The following is a 17,549-nucleotide window of genomic DNA, read 5'->3' as shown; positions in this document are numbered from 1 at the left end:
GGACGGGTCATGATAATGTCACAGGGTGAGAAAAATGTGCAGACAGACCGGGACTCGAACCCGGGGCCTCGGAATACCGTTTCGATGCTCTACCGACTGAGCTATACGGCCACCTACACATTTTCTTCCCGTTCTATACCGTGACAATAAGATTATATCAGTACCTAGAAGAATGGTGCTATGATCATATTTCAAGTGCAATATAGAAATTTCATAAAATTCATACAAGATTTAAGTGACATTTTTAACATATTGATTTAATCAATATAGGAAATACAATACAGAAACAATTTAAAAGATTTTCTCCTGTTTTCAAACAAATGGTAGACGTATCTTTTACTTTACTCCCAATTGAAAGCTAAATGCAGACACTATAACAAACCTTCTCAATGGACAAAGTTATATCAAACAGTCATTCAGAAACCTCACAAGGGTCTACTAAATGGTTACTAGGTATTAGTTTGTTTTGTACTGACTAATGTAAGACTGTTTTCTTACATAATCTCATATATGATTGTATTTAAAGCTGGCACACCAGGAAGGTGCCCGAAGCCTGTCGGAGGTGTTGTTGGTATTTGCGTTGATTCATGTAGCTCTGACTACGATTGTCCGACTGGTGAAAAGTGTTGCAGCAACGGGTGTGGCCAAACTTGTATGAAACCAATTGATGGGGGTGAGTTAGTAAAGATATATATTGTTCACTGTCTAGTCATAATATATTTCGTCAAAGTAATTTATAATGATCTACTTTAATTTCTGCAATATTTCATTACCTCTCATGAACAAACTCAATCAAACTGAGTGTGGTATTATTCTTCTTTGTTGCATTCTTTACTTATAAAGGATTTTTTACAGATCTTATTACTTATGAAAGTAGATGTGTTAGAATTGATGTCTATTATTGAATGGGATTATTCGACATTACAAAGAAAATCAAATAAAGTCTATAACTTAATCAGGAAAAAATATTAATAATGGGTAATATATGTGGAAAAAAATATTTTAAAATTCAACTTCTAAAGAAGTTGTAGTTATTTTGAGCACACTGATATAAGCGTTCCAAATTTGTATTAGGAGTAACACATAATTGTTATTCAATCAAATAAAACCTCCTGAGAACATACATTTTTCTTAGAAATTCCAAATTTAATTGAAACCTAGACCCAGTTGCTACGAACATTTTTGTTGAATTACAAACATACATTGAATTGTATTAACAATTTATTTTGGCATCAGTGTCATATTTGATACGGACATTATGGCGACATCACTCTGCACAAACTTATTTTTCACAGGTATAATATAAGAAACTGTATAGCTTTTATCTACGTTTGTCGTCAGAATTTTTCCACATTTTTACAAATGTATATCTACATAGATCTGTTTTAAGATATCATATTTCCGCTTTAGAAAACTTACTTTGCGTGTTTAAGAAATGGTTAATACATTGTTATCCTAATTGTATGGTTTTGTAAACTTGAGTAACGAATGGAAACAAAATTTCCGTGACAGATCGATATTCTGTATTTTCATTATGATGTTTTTGTCCTCATCCGTATCAACATGATGATATATTGATGTCTCCATTACATTATGGTGGTTTCATTCTCTAGCCCGTGCGAAACGACAGGTCGAAATTTATAGGACGTCTATTTAATATGCACTTAAAATATCGATTTCTGTTCGCATGTGCTGCATTTCTCTTTATGTTGTTTGTGAAAGAGGCGACAAAACAAGAAAACAAGTCAATGAGCCGGCGAAAAGATAATGCAATACAACATTTGTCGTTACTATGGATACAATATAAGACGAAACTGGGGAAAACAGACACGAAATGCACACAAAATATGTAGACAAAACAAACAAATATAGGAACACTTAACATTTACATGAAGAGTTTATTAGTAAACATTACATTGTTTTTGTTTCTTCCATGAAGGAGGACAATGTGTGCATAAAGGAAAAACATATCAAGATGGCGAAACTTTTATGGATGAATGTAATACGTGTAACTGTAACAATGGAGTAGCCGGATGTACACGAATGGCATGCCGTAAGTTAGTTAAAAGTCAAAGGAGAAACTTAAAATAACGGTACTATAACAAAACTAAAAAAATATACCTGTCAATGGATTGAAAACACAAGATACGTTTCTTGGAAGAAAAAACTGTACTATCATCATGCAAGAAGATGTGGTCGCCACCCAAGTAAGGCTGAAGTCCAAGATCCCCGGGTGCCCCGACTTCATCTCAGTGTTGTTATATTTTCTGGTCCTTCGGGATCATTGATTTCAACTCATTTCGATTTGAAGATTGAATACTGCTTAAGCCGGTGCTAGGGGGCGTGGGCAGTGTTGCATTTTTCATTACTGCTCATGAACAGACTCAATCAAACCGAGTCTGCAATTTTCACTGTTTGCTTTGTTTTCGGTGCTTCCGAGGGATCTACTTTCCAGATTTTATTTACCACTAGACGACCGCTCCCTTCATTTAACTTTTTAAAGTTGAATCCCCCCTCGGACGGGTCATGATAATGTCACAGGGTGAGAAAATGTGCAGCCAGACCGGGACTCGAACCCGGGGCCTCGGAATACCGTTCCGATGCTCTACCGACTGAGCTATTCGGCCGCGTACACATTTTCTCCCCGTTTTAATATTCAAGTTCTATACCGTGACAATAAGATTACATAAGTACCTAGAAGAATGGTGCTATGATCATATTTCAAGTGCAATATATGAAATTCATACAAGATTAAAGTGACATTTTTAACATATTGATTTAATCAATATAGGAAATACAATACAGAAACAATTTAAAAGATTTTCTCCTGTTTTCAAACAAATGGTAGATGTGTCTTTTAACTGAAAGCTAAATGCAAACACTGTAACAAACCTTCTCAATGGACAAAGTTATATCAAACAGTCATTCAGAAACCTCACAAGGGTCTACTAAATGGTTACTAGGTATTAGTTTGTTTTGTACTGACTGATGTAAGACTGTTTTCTTACATAATCTCATATATGATTGTATTTAAAGCTGGCACACCAGGAAGGTGCCCGAAGCCTGTCGGAGGTGTTGTTGGTATTTGCGTTGATTCATGTAGCTCTGACTACGATTGTCCGACTGGTGAAAAGTGTTGCAGCAACGGGTGTGGCCAAACTTGTATGAAACCAATTGATGGGGGTGAGTTAGTAAAGATATATATTGTTCACTGTCTAGTCATAATATATTTCGTCAAAGTAATTTATAATGATCTGCTTTAATTTCTGCAATATTTCATTACCTCTCATGAACAAACTCAATCAAACTGAGTGACTGTGCTATTATTCTTCTTGGTTGCATTCTTTACTTATAAAGGATTTTTTACAGATCTTATTACTTATGAAAGTAGATGTGTTAGAATTGATGTTTATTATTGAATGGGATTATTCGGCATTACAAAGTAAATCAAATAAAGTCTATAACTTAATCAGGAAAAAATATTAACAATGGGTAATATATGTGGAAAAAATTATTTTAAAATTCAACTTCTAAAGAAGTTGTAGTTATTTTGAGCACACTGATAAAAGCGTTCCAAATTTGTATTAGGAGTAACACATAATTGTATTTCAATCAAATAAAACTTACTGAGAACATACATTTTTCTTAGAAATTCCAAATTTAATTGAAATCTAGACCCAGTTGCTACGAACATTTTTGTTGAATTACAAACATACATTGAATTGTATTAACAATTTATTTTGGCATCAGTGTCATATTTGATACGGACATTATGGCGACATCACTCTGCACAAAACTTATTTTTTCACAGGTATGATATAAGAAACTGTATAGCTTTTATCTTACGTTTGATCGTCAGACTTTTTCCACATTTTTACAAATGTATATCTACATAGATCTGTTTTAAGATATCATATTTCCGCTTTAGAAAACTTACTTTGCGTGGTTTTAAGAAATGGTTAATACATTTGTTTATCCTAATTGTATGGTTTTGTAAACTCTGAAGTAACGAATGGAAACAAAATTTCCGTGACAGATCGATATTCCTGTATTTTCATTATGATGTTTTTGTCCTCATCCGTATCAACATGATGATATATTGATGTCTTCCATTACATTATGGTGGTTTCATTCTCTAGCCCGTGCCGAAACGACAGGTCGAAATTTATAGGGACGTCTATTTAATATGCACTTAAAATATCGATTTCTGTTCGCATGTGCTGCATTTCTCTTTATGTTTGTTTGTGAAAGAGGCGACAAAACAAGAAAACAAGTCAAATGAGCCGGCGAAAAGATAATGCAATACAACATTTTGGTGTTACTATGGATACAAATATAAGACGAAACTGGGGAAAACAGACACGAAATGCACACAAAATATGTAGACAAAACAAACAAATATAGGAACACTTAACATTTACATGAAGAGTTTATTAGTAAACATTACTTTGTTTTTATTTCTTCCATGAAGGAGGACAATGTGTGCATAAAGGAAAAACATATCAAGATGGCGAAACTTTTATGGATGAATGTAATAGGTGTAACTGTAACAATGGAGTAGCCGGATGTACACGAATGGCATGCCGTAAGTTAGTTAAAAGTCAAAGGAGAAACTTAAAATAACGGTACTATAACAAAACTAAAAAAATATACCTGTCAATGGATTGAAAACACAAGATACGTTTCTTGGAAGAAAAAACTGTACTATCATCATGCAAGAAGATGTGGTCGCCACCCAAGTACGGCTGAAGTCCAAGATCCCCGGGTTGAGCGACCTACACCTTTACCACTAGACGACCGCTCCCTTCATTTAACTTTTCAAAGTAGAATCCCCCCTCAAACGGGTCATGATAATGTCACAGGGTGAGAAAATGTGCAGCCAGACCGGGACTCGAACCCTGGGCCTCGGAATACCGTTCCGATGATCTACCGACTGAGCTATTCGGCCGCGTACACATTTTCTCCCCGTTTTAATATTCAAGTTCTATACCGTGACAATAAGATTATATAAGTACCTAGAAGAATGGTGCTATGATCATATTTCAAGTGCAATATATGAAATTCATACAAGATAAAAGTGACATTTTTAACATATTGATTTAATCAATATAGGAAATACAATACAGAAACAATTTAAAAGATTTTCTCCTGTTTTCAAACAAATGGTAGGTGTATCTTTTAACTGAAAGCTAAATGCAAACACTGTAACAAACCTTCTCAATGGACAAAGTTATATCAAACAGTCATTCAGAAACCTCACAAGGGTCTACTAAATGGTTACTAGGTATTAGTTTGTTTTGTACTGACTAATGTAAGACTGTTTTCTTACATAATCTCATATATGATTGTATTTAAAGCTGGCACACCAGGAAGGTGCCCGAAGCCTGTCGGAGGTGTTGTTGGTATTTGCGTTGATTCATGTAGCTCTGACTACGATTGTCCGACTGGTGAAAAGTGTTGCAGCAACGGGTGTGGCCAAACTTGTATGAAACCAATTGATGGGGGTGAGTTAGTAAAGATATATATTGTTCACTGTCTAGTCATAATATATTTCGTCAAAGTAATTTATAATGATCTACTTTAATTTCTGCAATATTTCATTACCTCTCATGAACAAACTCAATCAAACTGAGTTACTGTGCTATTATTCTTCTTTGTTGCATTCTTTACTTATAAAGGATTTTTTACAGATCATATTACTTATGAAAGTAGATGTGTTAGAATTGATGTTTATTATTGAATGGGATTATTCGACATTACAAAGTAAATTAAATAAAGTCTATAACTTAATCAGGAAAAAATATTAACAATGGGTAATATATGTGGAAAAAATTATTTTAAAATTCAACTTCTAAAGAAGTTGTAGTTATTTTGAGCACACTGATATAAGCGTTCCAAATTTGTATTAGGAGTAACACATAATTATATCTTAATCAAATAAAACTTACTGAGAACATACATTTTTCTTAGAAATTCCAAATTTAATTGAAACCTAGACCCAGTTGCTACGAACATTTTTGTTGAATTACAAACATACATTGAATTGTATTAACAATTTATTTTGGCATCAGTGTCATATTTGATACGGACATTATGGCGACATCACTCTGCACAAAACTTATTTTTTCACAGGTATAATATAAGAAACTGTATAGCTTTTATCTTACGTTTGATCGTCAGACTTTTTCCATATTTTTACAAATGTATATCTACATAGATCTGTTTTAAGATATCATATTTCCGCTTTAGAAAACTTACTTTGCGTAGTTTTAAGAAATGGTTAATAAATTTGTTTATCCTAATTGTATTGTTTTGTAAACTCTGAAGTAACGAATAGAAACAAAATTTCCGTGACAGATCGATATTCCTGTATTTTCATTATGATGTTTTTGTCCTCATCCGTATCAACATGATGATATATTGATGTCTTCCATTACATTATGGTGGTTTCATTCTCTAGCCCGTGCCGAAACGACAGGTCGAAATTTATAGGGACGTCTATTTAATATGCACTTAAAATATCGATTTCTGTTCGCATGTGCTGCATTTCTCTTTATGTTTGTTTGTGAAAGAGGCGACAAAACAAGAAAACAAGTCAAATGAGCCGGCGAAAAGATAATGCAATACAACATTTTGTCGTTACTATGGATACAAATATAAGACGAAACTGGGGAAAACAGACACGAAATGCACACAAAATATGTAGACTAAACAAACAATATAGGAACACTTAACATTTACATGAAGAGTTTATTAGTAAACATTACATTGTTTTTATTTCTTCCATGAAGGAGGACAATGTGTGCATAAAGGGAAAACATATCAAGATGGCGAAACATTTATGGATGAATGTAATAGGTGTAACTGTAACAATGGAGTAGCCGGATGTACACGAATGGCATGCCGTAAGTTAGTTAAAAGTCAAAGGAGAAACTTAAAATAACGGTACTATAACAAAACTAAAAAAATATACCTGTCAATGGATTGAAAACACAAGATACGTTTCTTGGAAGAAAAAACTGTACTATCATCATGCAAGAAGATGTGGTCGCCACCCAAGTACGGCTGAAGTCCAAGATCCCCGGGTTGAGCGACCTGCACCTTTACCACTAGACGACCGCTCCCTTCATTTAACTTTTCAAAGTAGAATCCCCCCTCAAACGGGTCATGATAATGTCACAGGGTGAGAAAATGTGCAGCCAGACCGGGACTCGAACCCTGGGCCTCGGAATACCGTTCCGATGATCTACCGACTGAGCTATTCGGCCGCGTACACATTTTCTCCCCGTTTTAATATTCAAGTTCTATACCGTGACAATAAGATTATATAAGTACCTAGAAGAATGGTGCTATGATCATATTTCAAGTGCAATATATGAAATTCATACAAGATAAAAGTGACATTTTTAACATATTGATTTAATCAATATAGGAAATACAATACAGAAACAATTTAAAAGATTTTCTCCTGTTTTCAAACAAATGGTAGATGTGTCTTTTAACTGAAAGCTAAATGCAAACACTGTAACAAACCTTCTCAATGGACAAAGTTATATCAAACAGTCATTCAGAAACCTCACAAGGGTCTACTAAATGGTTACTAGGTATTAGTTTGTTTTGTACTGACTAATGTAAGACTGTTTTCTTACATAATCTCATATATGATTGTATTTAAAGCTGGCACACCAGGAAGGTGCCCGAAGCCTGTCGGAGGTGTTGTTGGTATTTGCGTTGATTCATGTAGCTCTGACTACGATTGTCCGACTGGTGAAAAGTGTTGCAGCAACGGGTGTGGCCAAACTTGTATGAAACCAATTGATGGGGGTGAGTTAGTAAAGATACATATTGTTCACTGTCTAGTCATAATATATTTCGTCAAAGTAATTTGTAATGATCTACTTTAATTTCTGCAATATTTCATTACCTCTCATGAACAAAGTCAATCAAACTGAGTGTGGTATTATTCTTCTTTGTTGCATTCTTTACTTATAAAGGATTTTTTACAGATCTTATTACTTATGAAAGTAGATGTGTTAGAATTGATGTTTATTATGAAATGGGATTATTCGACATTACAAAGTAAATCAAATAAAGTCTATAACTTAATCAGGAATAAAAAATATTAACAATGGGTAATAGATGTGGAAGAAAAAACTATTTTAAAATTCAACTTCTAAAGAAGTTGTAGTTATTTTGAGCACATTGATATAAGCGTTCCAAATTTGTATTAGGAGTAACACATAATTGTATTTCAATCAAATAAAACCTACTGAGAACATACACTTTTCTTAGAAATTCCAAATTTGATTGAAACCTAGACCCAGTTGCTACGAACAGTTTTGTTGAGTTACAAACATACATTGAATTGTATTAACAATTTATTTTGGCATGGTAGAAAGCGTCCTTAATTAAATATTACAGTTTGCACTTAATTACCACTGTTAATGGTTATGAAAAATAGGCAGCATCTAACTTTTACATGTTGGAAAATAAAACACTTAATAAAATGATACTTTCTGGATATATTTAAGTATTCCAAAAGAAATGTAAATAGTATTTTCAGGTAATTTAAAGATATCTGACAGTCGAAAGCTAAAATGATTAACCTTTGAAAATCCAATTTATTCTAAATTCATAAAGATGACGAAACTACTGACTTCCCTGCTTACCGAATATTTTTGAAGTAAAATGTGATTATTAATTACAAAATCATCATGTTAAGATTACAATCACTCTTGTATGAGCAAATGATTGGACATTAAGTTCCTCAGTTCTTAAAACTTTAATCTATGAATGGTAGCTTCTATGTGAAGAGTGTTAGCATATTTAGTCAGTATATTTGGAAATTTGCTTTGTAGGAAAACCATGTTTTCACAAAGGACAAAGGTATGAAGATGGAGTTAGTTTCAAAGATGAATGCAACACGTGTAACTGTGAAAATGGAATTGCGGCATGTACACAGATGGCATGCAGTAAGTATTAACAAAACGCGATAACTGTGGCCTTTATTTACTAATACCGGATCAACCCATAACAATGAAATAGGGAATCAGGTGGACACATTACATGACAAATATCTTACATATCGCAAAACCGATATAAGTAGCGGTGTGGTCTAGTGGTTAACACGTATGGTTTGTAAGCTTACGGTGCTGCTTCGAATACACGACGAGCTCCTTTTTTTAATTTTCTAACATGTTTTTACCTGGAGAAGAATACAGGTAAAACTATTTGTATTATGATTTACTCGTGCACTTATACTGAGTACTTATTGATTTTTCAGAGGATCTCATATTAGAAGAATCATTAAATCTATTAACATGAATAAAGAAAACTCTTGCAAGAACGAAAGAAAAACAAAATACAAAAGACGATATAAAAAAAACCTACAAAAATAGAATAAGTAAAACCATTTTAAGAAAGAACGGCTCGAACCTACACCATACAAACATAAAAACAATAGAGGTCCAACACACTATCCACTTGACTACAAATCTGTTATGGATTAACGCCTCGTATTTAGAGTTAAGAATACTAAAATATACAAATGAACACCACTTATAGGATAAAACACCTGCTTTACCTGTTTTTGGATTTTACCAAGTACCGTTAAAATAAAATTATCGCAATCCATTAAGGGGACGCATACTTTGAAATTAGAAAAAAGTGGATGGGGTATGATAAAATTTACCTGCAAAAAAGTACAAGATTTTGGTACATGAAATGGATACTGTTTCAACTGTTAAGTACACAAAGGATTGCTCACTAAAATAAAAATGAGAAAAACTGAAACAAGAAAGTTATTGTTGAATTACATAAGACTTGTTGTGTACATTCAAAGTCAACAATTAATACTTTTTTTTTGGTGAAAGTAATAGTGCTTCACCTTGTCCAAACATTTATCAATGTCCTACAGATTCTAATTCAAGGAAAGAATGTGAAATAAGTTCACTGTCTTGCTTTTCATTTCGCATATGTAAGCTAAAACACATTATTTAGTTTGTTTACAAAGTAGTGCATAAGAAAAGATACGGTGGTAAAGGAATGCCACATTCCAAAACTTAAAGAGTATATTCCCCTTAATACATTAAACATTTATCGTTACAGAAGTCTAGTGGCTTACAATAAGGGCCTAGAAATGTTGCCATTATTAATTTTTAACTTGGTATTCATGAACTACAATGCACTTAAATATCAAAACACATTCAACAAACTTTTGAAAATGTATTGTCTTAAAAATCCCTAAAATAAGGTATGGAATTTGGTTGAGAGGTCCAATCAATGTGTATATGTGCAAAAGTAACTTTCTAATCTTGTTCACAAAACTTACTAATACACAGCAGGAATGTCAATGATCAAAACTGGACGAATATACAGTTATCCTCACTTTAATGTCATTTATAATTTGTCCTTGAATTCTCCACCATACTTTTCATAACTCTGTTTGCACGAGTTGCACGAGAATGCTGTCATTCACGTAAAAAACGGGGTCAAATAAGTTGTAAATGCAATATCATCTAAACGTAATTAATGGATTATGCTGTTCAAGATAAACTTTATCTCATAACGTAACGAACATGTATAATGTTGTAACAACAATATACTTACACTGATTTAAGTAGCAATCGGTTTATAAGTGACTTTATTGATTCATTTTGTGTTTTGTTATTGTTGTCAAAAAGTATAACAGAAGTGCCTCACAACTGAAGCGGAAACTAGTTTGATGCGCAAAGTAGTCCACTGTAAGTAATATTTTTTGATAAATGTCCACAGAAATTCATAATTTTCTAATATTAAAGACGAATATCTGAATAGGATTCATTATTTGATAAGAAATTATAATCATCGGCATGTTTTTTTTTTTTAATCGTACACGTGCTAACACCTAAGTTGTCTCCCGTTGTTTATTAGAGTTACCTTTCGTCCGGCGCAGTAATACATTTGCAGTGAATCGCCGAGAAGTCGTGGGAAAATTAAAAACCATGTAAATAAACTAAAATTAATCAACTTTTCAAGATGAATTTCAAGTGATCGACATTATGCATTTAACCCGCCTGACCTGTGTAGCATCTTAGATATCTGATCTAAGTTATTCATTGTGTAGAATGTCATGTTATGCCATTGCAATGCTAATCCCACTCTGATTTCTTTGTTTACATTTTTTATCAATGAGAAATATGGCGTCCATCCCGAGCTGAAATAACGTGGCGTTAAATTTTTACATGCTTAAGAAAACCTGGTGTGTTAGAAAGAAATTTCATCCCTTAACATTATTTGGAACACTGTTATTGTAAAAAACCTGTTTTTTCCTTATACAAAAGCTTAATATTTTGTGTTGAATGTACTTTCACAAAGACCTCTGTTTTCCTATTACATTCATAGTACCGCATCCTTATCCACAAAGTACTGAATATTACAGGTGTCCATCAGTATTATATCGGTTTAGGAATATGTTTTTTATTTTCCCACCACCGATTTCTTGAATATGCACCCCTTCCGCATTTCTGTATGAACTGTGAATGTAGCAATATGCGTCCCCTTAATATGATGAATTGCTTGTGTGGGATCTGCGTTTAACAAAGCTTCAAACATTAAATCAAATTATTGCCGATGTTGTATTTCTTATAAGATTTAATGGCATGTTCTTTGGAACTTTTATATTCTTCTACTTTATTCTGGTAAGAACAATGGACTGTTTATGTATGATAACATGCAGTGTATTAACAAAATATCATATATTAAGCAAAATCTCCAAGTTTTCTGGCAACATACAGACTACACAAATTTTCCCCAAAAGTCGAAGTTTTATTACAATAGTTCTATATATCATTTGGAGTTCACTGTAGTTCTTTGGTGGCTATTCGAATATCAGTATTTACTTGGTACTAGTATGCTACTCCATCCAAAGCAACACCCGCCCCATGCCCCCGTCCCCATAATAGCTTGTTTATAAGTTTCCATGTCGAATCATGACAATCCATTTAAAGATAAACAAATGTAACGTAACATAATGTTTATTTGTCATTTATCGACGCTGCAGTGGTCAAATTCAAATGGTTATACTATAAAAACGTTTTCGTGACTTTTTTTGTCAATTTGGCTCAAATATTAATAATATAATGGTTTTTCACATATACAATTGTAACAATTTGGCAAAAATTCCACGGGTCATTTTTTTTACAAAATTGATCAGAAGCGATTTTCTTCTGGAAATTTCTTAAACAAACAAAAGTTTGTTTTTGCACCTCCTTCAAAAATTCAGATAGAAAATACCTTTTCATGGTATGGATCACTTTGGAATTACGTTATTCTGTCGTTTGATATATAATTTAATGCATTGGCGCCACCAAACGTTTGTAGTATCGAGTTTTATACAAATTTAGCGCTACCTTTCACGGACGTAAAAGGCGCGGGTCATGTTTGCGACGTCATTGTAACGTCATACGCATGTATATCTCTTTAAAAGATAATGATATAAATTGGAAACATCTTCAAGTTTATTTTGGTATATTAGACTATAAGCAAACCTTAAACTTTGACAAAGAACCATTCCCCCTTAAATGGACTGTTGTACTGTTGTACTTTTACAAGTTTAAATATAACTCTATCCTGACAATAGTATTTCGTAAATTAAAAGTTTTAAAAAAGTAGTCTACATTTACCCGTAAATACAATGGTATAGTTCGACCACGTGCTTTGAGCCGTGACAGAATGATACACTTTTTCAATTGGTATATATCGATATTCGGTCCATACCTAGTTGAAAAATCTAATAGGTTGATATGTATTTTCTATTTACCATGATAGGTTGATATTCATTTTCTATTTACCATGAACTTATATTATATTATATTATATTATATTATATTATATTATATTATATTATATTATATTACAACTTGATTATAAATATCGCTGGTGCAAATGTAGAGCGTAATGTTTACAAACCGAGAGGTGCGAGTTCAAGCCCTGATTACAGCCGCAGTTTTTCTCTAGTATACATTAATTTTATTTTATTTTAATGAAGAATCTTTGAAAACTCTTTTTATATATTTTAATAATAATATTTGGCTTACTTATTTTCATTGTTTCTATATCTTTGATATATTTTGCTACTTTCATTTTAATTTGATTCATGTCAAATTATTTCAACTTCACTAAGATTAACAGGCAAGTATTAATTTTGTGACTAGCTAACACATCATTTTACATATCAATTCAATGAACTGCACAATTTTCTCGTGCAGTGTTTATTGGAACAAACGATTAAAAAATGTGAATTTACCAAGGCGCGAACCTCAAAAAGCAAGTTTTTTAAGCCAAAGCCATATCCATTGGGCCATGTATTAGTTTACATTAATCGATAACTTATACCGCTTTACTATGTTTTACATATATGTTCCTACCTTTTTTTGGCGAATTAACTGTCCTGCATAAATTAGTCACGGCTCAAAACACGTGGCCGACCTATACCTTTTTTGTTTAATGTAAATATTATGATCATTATGTGAAAGTATGATTGGTAATAATAGAAACCTTACAATTATTTAATCTCACATGCTACGATTCTTTTTTTCTATATGATCCCTTCGCATTTTGCACTAAGATGAATAAACATAATTTACCATAAATAATTTTCGGCTTGGATAATGAATAATATGTACGTTTTTTATTTGGCAATACATGGCCAACTGAAGCGTGATTTGCGTTTTTTTTCTATTGTTTGGTTGTTTTCTATACTACGAAATGACCTGCTTACAAATTCTATTAACTTACACAACACCAGTCTTTAAGTGTCTTGTGGCTGCCTCAAAAAGACTCCCTAAACTTTGATTCAGTGTTATATTTTCTGGTCCTTTTGGATCATTGGGTCCATTCAATATCTATGTAATAAAATTCCGCTTAAGCCGGTGCTAGTGGGCGTGAAGGGTATTGTACTTCCCGTTACCTCTCATATACGGACTCAGTCAAACCGAGGTTCTCGTTATATTGCTTGGTTGCATTTTATGCTTCGACAGTATTTTCTTCTTGATTTCTTTTGTGATATAAACAAAAAGCGTGCTATTCACTATTGTGTTTTAAGCTGGAAAACCAGGAAGATGTCCAAAGCCTATCGGGACTGGTGGCGCTATGTGCATAGCCAGCTGCATCTCTGACTACAGTTGTCCTGCCGACGAAAAATGCTGCGACGATGGGTTCTGCCAAACTTGCATGAAACCAATAGATAGTGGTGAGTAAGCAGTTATACAATATTGAAATAGTTCCGCATATCTGTGAAAATATATTTAAATTGGTTTATATTTGTAAGTTAGTAAAAAAAACGCATATCATACAAGGTCTTTATAGCGCCATTTACATTACATGTTCAAAGACTACATAGTATAAAGGCAGCCACCTATGTCGCCAATTTATCCTCAACTAGTATAGCTACAGAACGATCTGACCACAAGAACAGAGCGACAGAAAAGCCCTAGAACACACAGAGAGAAATACATTAGATACAGGGCTATTCAACTGACTTAGCCTAGCTCTTTGTGAATAGACAGACAGTCTTGTTCTTTTAACATGCACGGTGTATAGACCCGATCAAGGAGGTCCGGCACATGAGTGGATTGAGTTTAATGACTTATTTTTCTGTTCTAGGGAAATGATTATAAAAAAAAACTTACTAATATGATAACTCCCTAGCCTCATAGACTATGTTTACAAGTACTTCCTTTATATGGTCAGAAAAAAAAAACTATAATCAGCTATTTTTCCATTCTAACAATCCTTCAGTTATTCAAATCTGTCAACCTTAAAAATTGCCTAAACACATTTCCATATATTCATCTGTTTTTCAAAAATTCGACATTGTATCAACCAGTACACAGTGCGAATTACTCTGACAACATCGCGTAACAACGAATCAAGATAAAAGCAGTCAGTAAATTGGATATTCTGGACCTTTTGCTGACAAAGCAACCATTGCAATACAAATTTTAACTAAAACAATAAACCAACTGCCAAAGTTAAATTCCTGTAAAGCCCAGGTTGCCTTCATTATTTTTATTTGGTCAAATGTTCATTCAAGTAGCCTTCATTACAAATCCTGCGAATCAGGAAAAAAAAACCATAATACAATTAAGTCGCCGATTGGGCAAGTAAAAGTAGTGAGCCAGTCAGAGCGCTTATGTATACATACGTGACGTACGAAGCAAATAGTAACGGTTAGGGATTTTAGAAGCAAATCTGATTGTAACAAGGATTGTGGCTGATGTTGGCGCTGTGCGAATACAACTTTGTCGGTTATTTTGTAGTTTTAAGTAAAAATTCGTATAACAATGGTTAATTTGTCCGGGCAAGGTCCAGAATGTTTTACTGACTCGCATTTTGTACTGTTCGATACGACGTCTGACTGTTGAAAAACAGGTAAAGATATGTGTTGATGCAATTTTAAAATTTGGTGGATTTAGCTAACTAAGGCAAAGTTTGAATGGGAAAATAGATTACAATATTTTTCCTGGCCATATAAAGAAAGTAGTTGTAAATATAGTTTATGAGAGGTAAAAACCCTTGTCTAGGGAGTAGTCATAATAGTATGGGTATTTTTTGATAATTATGGCTCTTGGACACAATAAAAAGGTGATTAAACCCAATCCGTTTATGTGCCGTACCCTTTGGCTCCGATACTTGCGAAGCAGTCTTTTCCTGGGAAGAAACATATATGTCCTCTTAGTTAGTTTGGAGGCTCGGAAATTCCAAGTGCCTTACCAGGATTCGAACTCCGGCCTCTTGTTTGACAGGCACATGTGATACCATTAGACCACCTGTCAATCCCCTACAGTTTTAGCAAACCCTACGCACAAAGTTCTGAAGAATTTATTCATAATTATAATGACATGATAATAAATCTCTAGACTTTGCAAAGGATGCAGGAGGGTTCATTTAAGTGTTGATTACGTTTAGCTTTGTGTAAAACGTTTTGCAAGGAAGACGTTTAAATCTTATTGTATAGACGTTTTGAAACAAGAATCGTTGATGACCATAAACATATATATGTCATGCGCATGATGAGTTACCTTTTCTCTATTCGCATTTTTCCTCGCAGGGAAATCATGTTTCCATAATGGGAAGGAATATCCAGATGGTGAGAGTTTTATGGACGACTGCAATACGTGTAGGTGTATCAATGGAAATGCTGGATGTACAAGAATGGCGTGTCGTAAGTGGAAACTCCTCTTTCAATTCAGCATGTGAAGTTTTATTTTTACCGGCCCGTCTCTGCGTGTTCGGTATTACGACAGAATGTTTGATTAACAACAACGAAAAAGACCGAAGCTTACGAATCCAATGGAGGCAAATTTTACTTTGCTTTTTGTGCGAGCAATTGCAAATGCAGTTTCAAGCTGAGAATCAGCTATTGGAATATATTAACACAAAGGAACCCTTTCTAAATAAAAGTTGCTTCCTTTTTGCGTTATTGCACGACAATATACCATCATAATACTGGTATATGTCCCTAAAAGACATTTCAGTCTCACTTAAGTTGAACAAAAGCATAATAAACGGGTCGTTCTCTAGGTTTTGCAAAAAGCTAGCCTTGTATACTAGATAGATAGGCTTAATACAGAATCTGGCTTAGGTTGCCACAGAAATCGGATATTCTTATTCATTTACCACGAGATATACAATGTTCATTTTAATCTGAATAATTGAACAATTTGCAATTATCATTTAACTGCATCTTGTTTAGATCCAGCTGAGATATATCTATTCACTTTATTGACATTGTTATGGATTTGTGTTGGATGTATATACATATTTTGAAATTTCAGTTAAGGATTTTCAGAAATGTAGTAAATAAATGTTTATAAATTTCCAAGGGGTCAGTGTTGTAACTTTTCAGCAAAGAAAGAAAGATTGTAAACGAACACTCTGAGCTCCGGTTATACATGATTTAATGTAACAATGGCGATGCTTGTCCATTTATGTAAAAAACAATAGCATGTTTTTCTTTGCTTATAATTTTGTTTCCTTAGAATCTGATACTATTTTCATTAGAGGACAATTAAAACACATTATTGTTTGTGATTATAGCTGGTAGACCTGGAACTTGTCCAGTACCTATGGTTGGTAGTGGCAGTGTTTGTGTTGACGAATGCAACTCTGACTACGAGTGTCCTACTGGACAAAAGTGTTGCAACAACGGGTACTGTCAAGCTTGTATGAAACCAGCATATGGTGGTGAGTTAGTGCTAATAGATTTTGCCGAGACGTAATTACAAGCGTCTGTGTTTAAGTAATTTCAAATGTGTTTCGTGTTAACTTTTAAGTTATTTTCAGCTTTGTGAGTTTCATAAGTTCCTGAGTGAACGAAAATAAACTACCATCATAAACACAACCCATTTAGTGTACGTATGTATTTCAATAATAGGAAGAGGGGCCTCCGTGGCCGAGTGGTTAAGGTCGCTGACTTTAAATCACTTGCCCCTCATCAATGTGGGTTCGAGCCTCACTAGGGGTGTTGAATTCTTCATGTGTTGAAGCTATCCAACTGGCTTACGGAA

The 17,549-nt window shown here is 33.7% G+C and overlaps 1 protein-coding gene across 5 annotated transcripts in view; it reads left to right on the top strand.

Moving 5' to 3' along the window:
• Positions 1-17,549, top strand: part of LOC123560965 (kielin/chordin-like protein) — a 71,842-nt gene that overhangs the window by 24,050 nt on the left and 30,243 nt on the right. For 4 of the 5 annotated variants that reach the window (XM_053552363.1, XM_053552362.1, XM_053552361.1 and 1 more), the window contains 11 exons: positions 527-673; positions 1,940-2,053; positions 3,037-3,183; positions 4,472-4,585; positions 5,358-5,504; positions 6,792-6,905; positions 7,678-7,824; positions 8,859-8,972; positions 14,084-14,230; positions 16,091-16,204; positions 17,080-17,226. In XM_053552363.1, coding sequence (XP_053408338.1) covers positions 527-673; positions 1,940-2,053; positions 3,037-3,183; positions 4,472-4,585; positions 5,358-5,504; positions 6,792-6,905; positions 7,678-7,824; positions 8,859-8,972; positions 14,084-14,230; positions 16,091-16,204; positions 17,080-17,226 — 1,452 coding nt within the window. The remainder of the gene's footprint in view (positions 1-526; positions 674-1,939; positions 2,054-3,036; positions 3,184-4,471; positions 4,586-5,357; positions 5,505-6,791; positions 6,906-7,677; positions 7,825-8,858; positions 8,973-14,083; positions 14,231-16,090; positions 16,205-17,079; positions 17,227-17,549) is intronic. The other variant, XM_053552364.1, reaches the window with a different exon arrangement.

The sequence above is a fragment of the Mercenaria mercenaria genome, chromosome 10, assembly GCF_021730395.1.
Source record: "Mercenaria mercenaria strain notata chromosome 10, MADL_Memer_1, whole genome shotgun sequence".
In the NCBI taxonomy this organism is placed as follows: domain Eukaryota; kingdom Metazoa; phylum Mollusca; class Bivalvia; order Venerida; family Veneridae; genus Mercenaria; species Mercenaria mercenaria.
The sequence above is the reverse complement of the archived record's forward strand: the minus strand, read 5'-3'. Positions and strand labels throughout refer to the sequence as shown.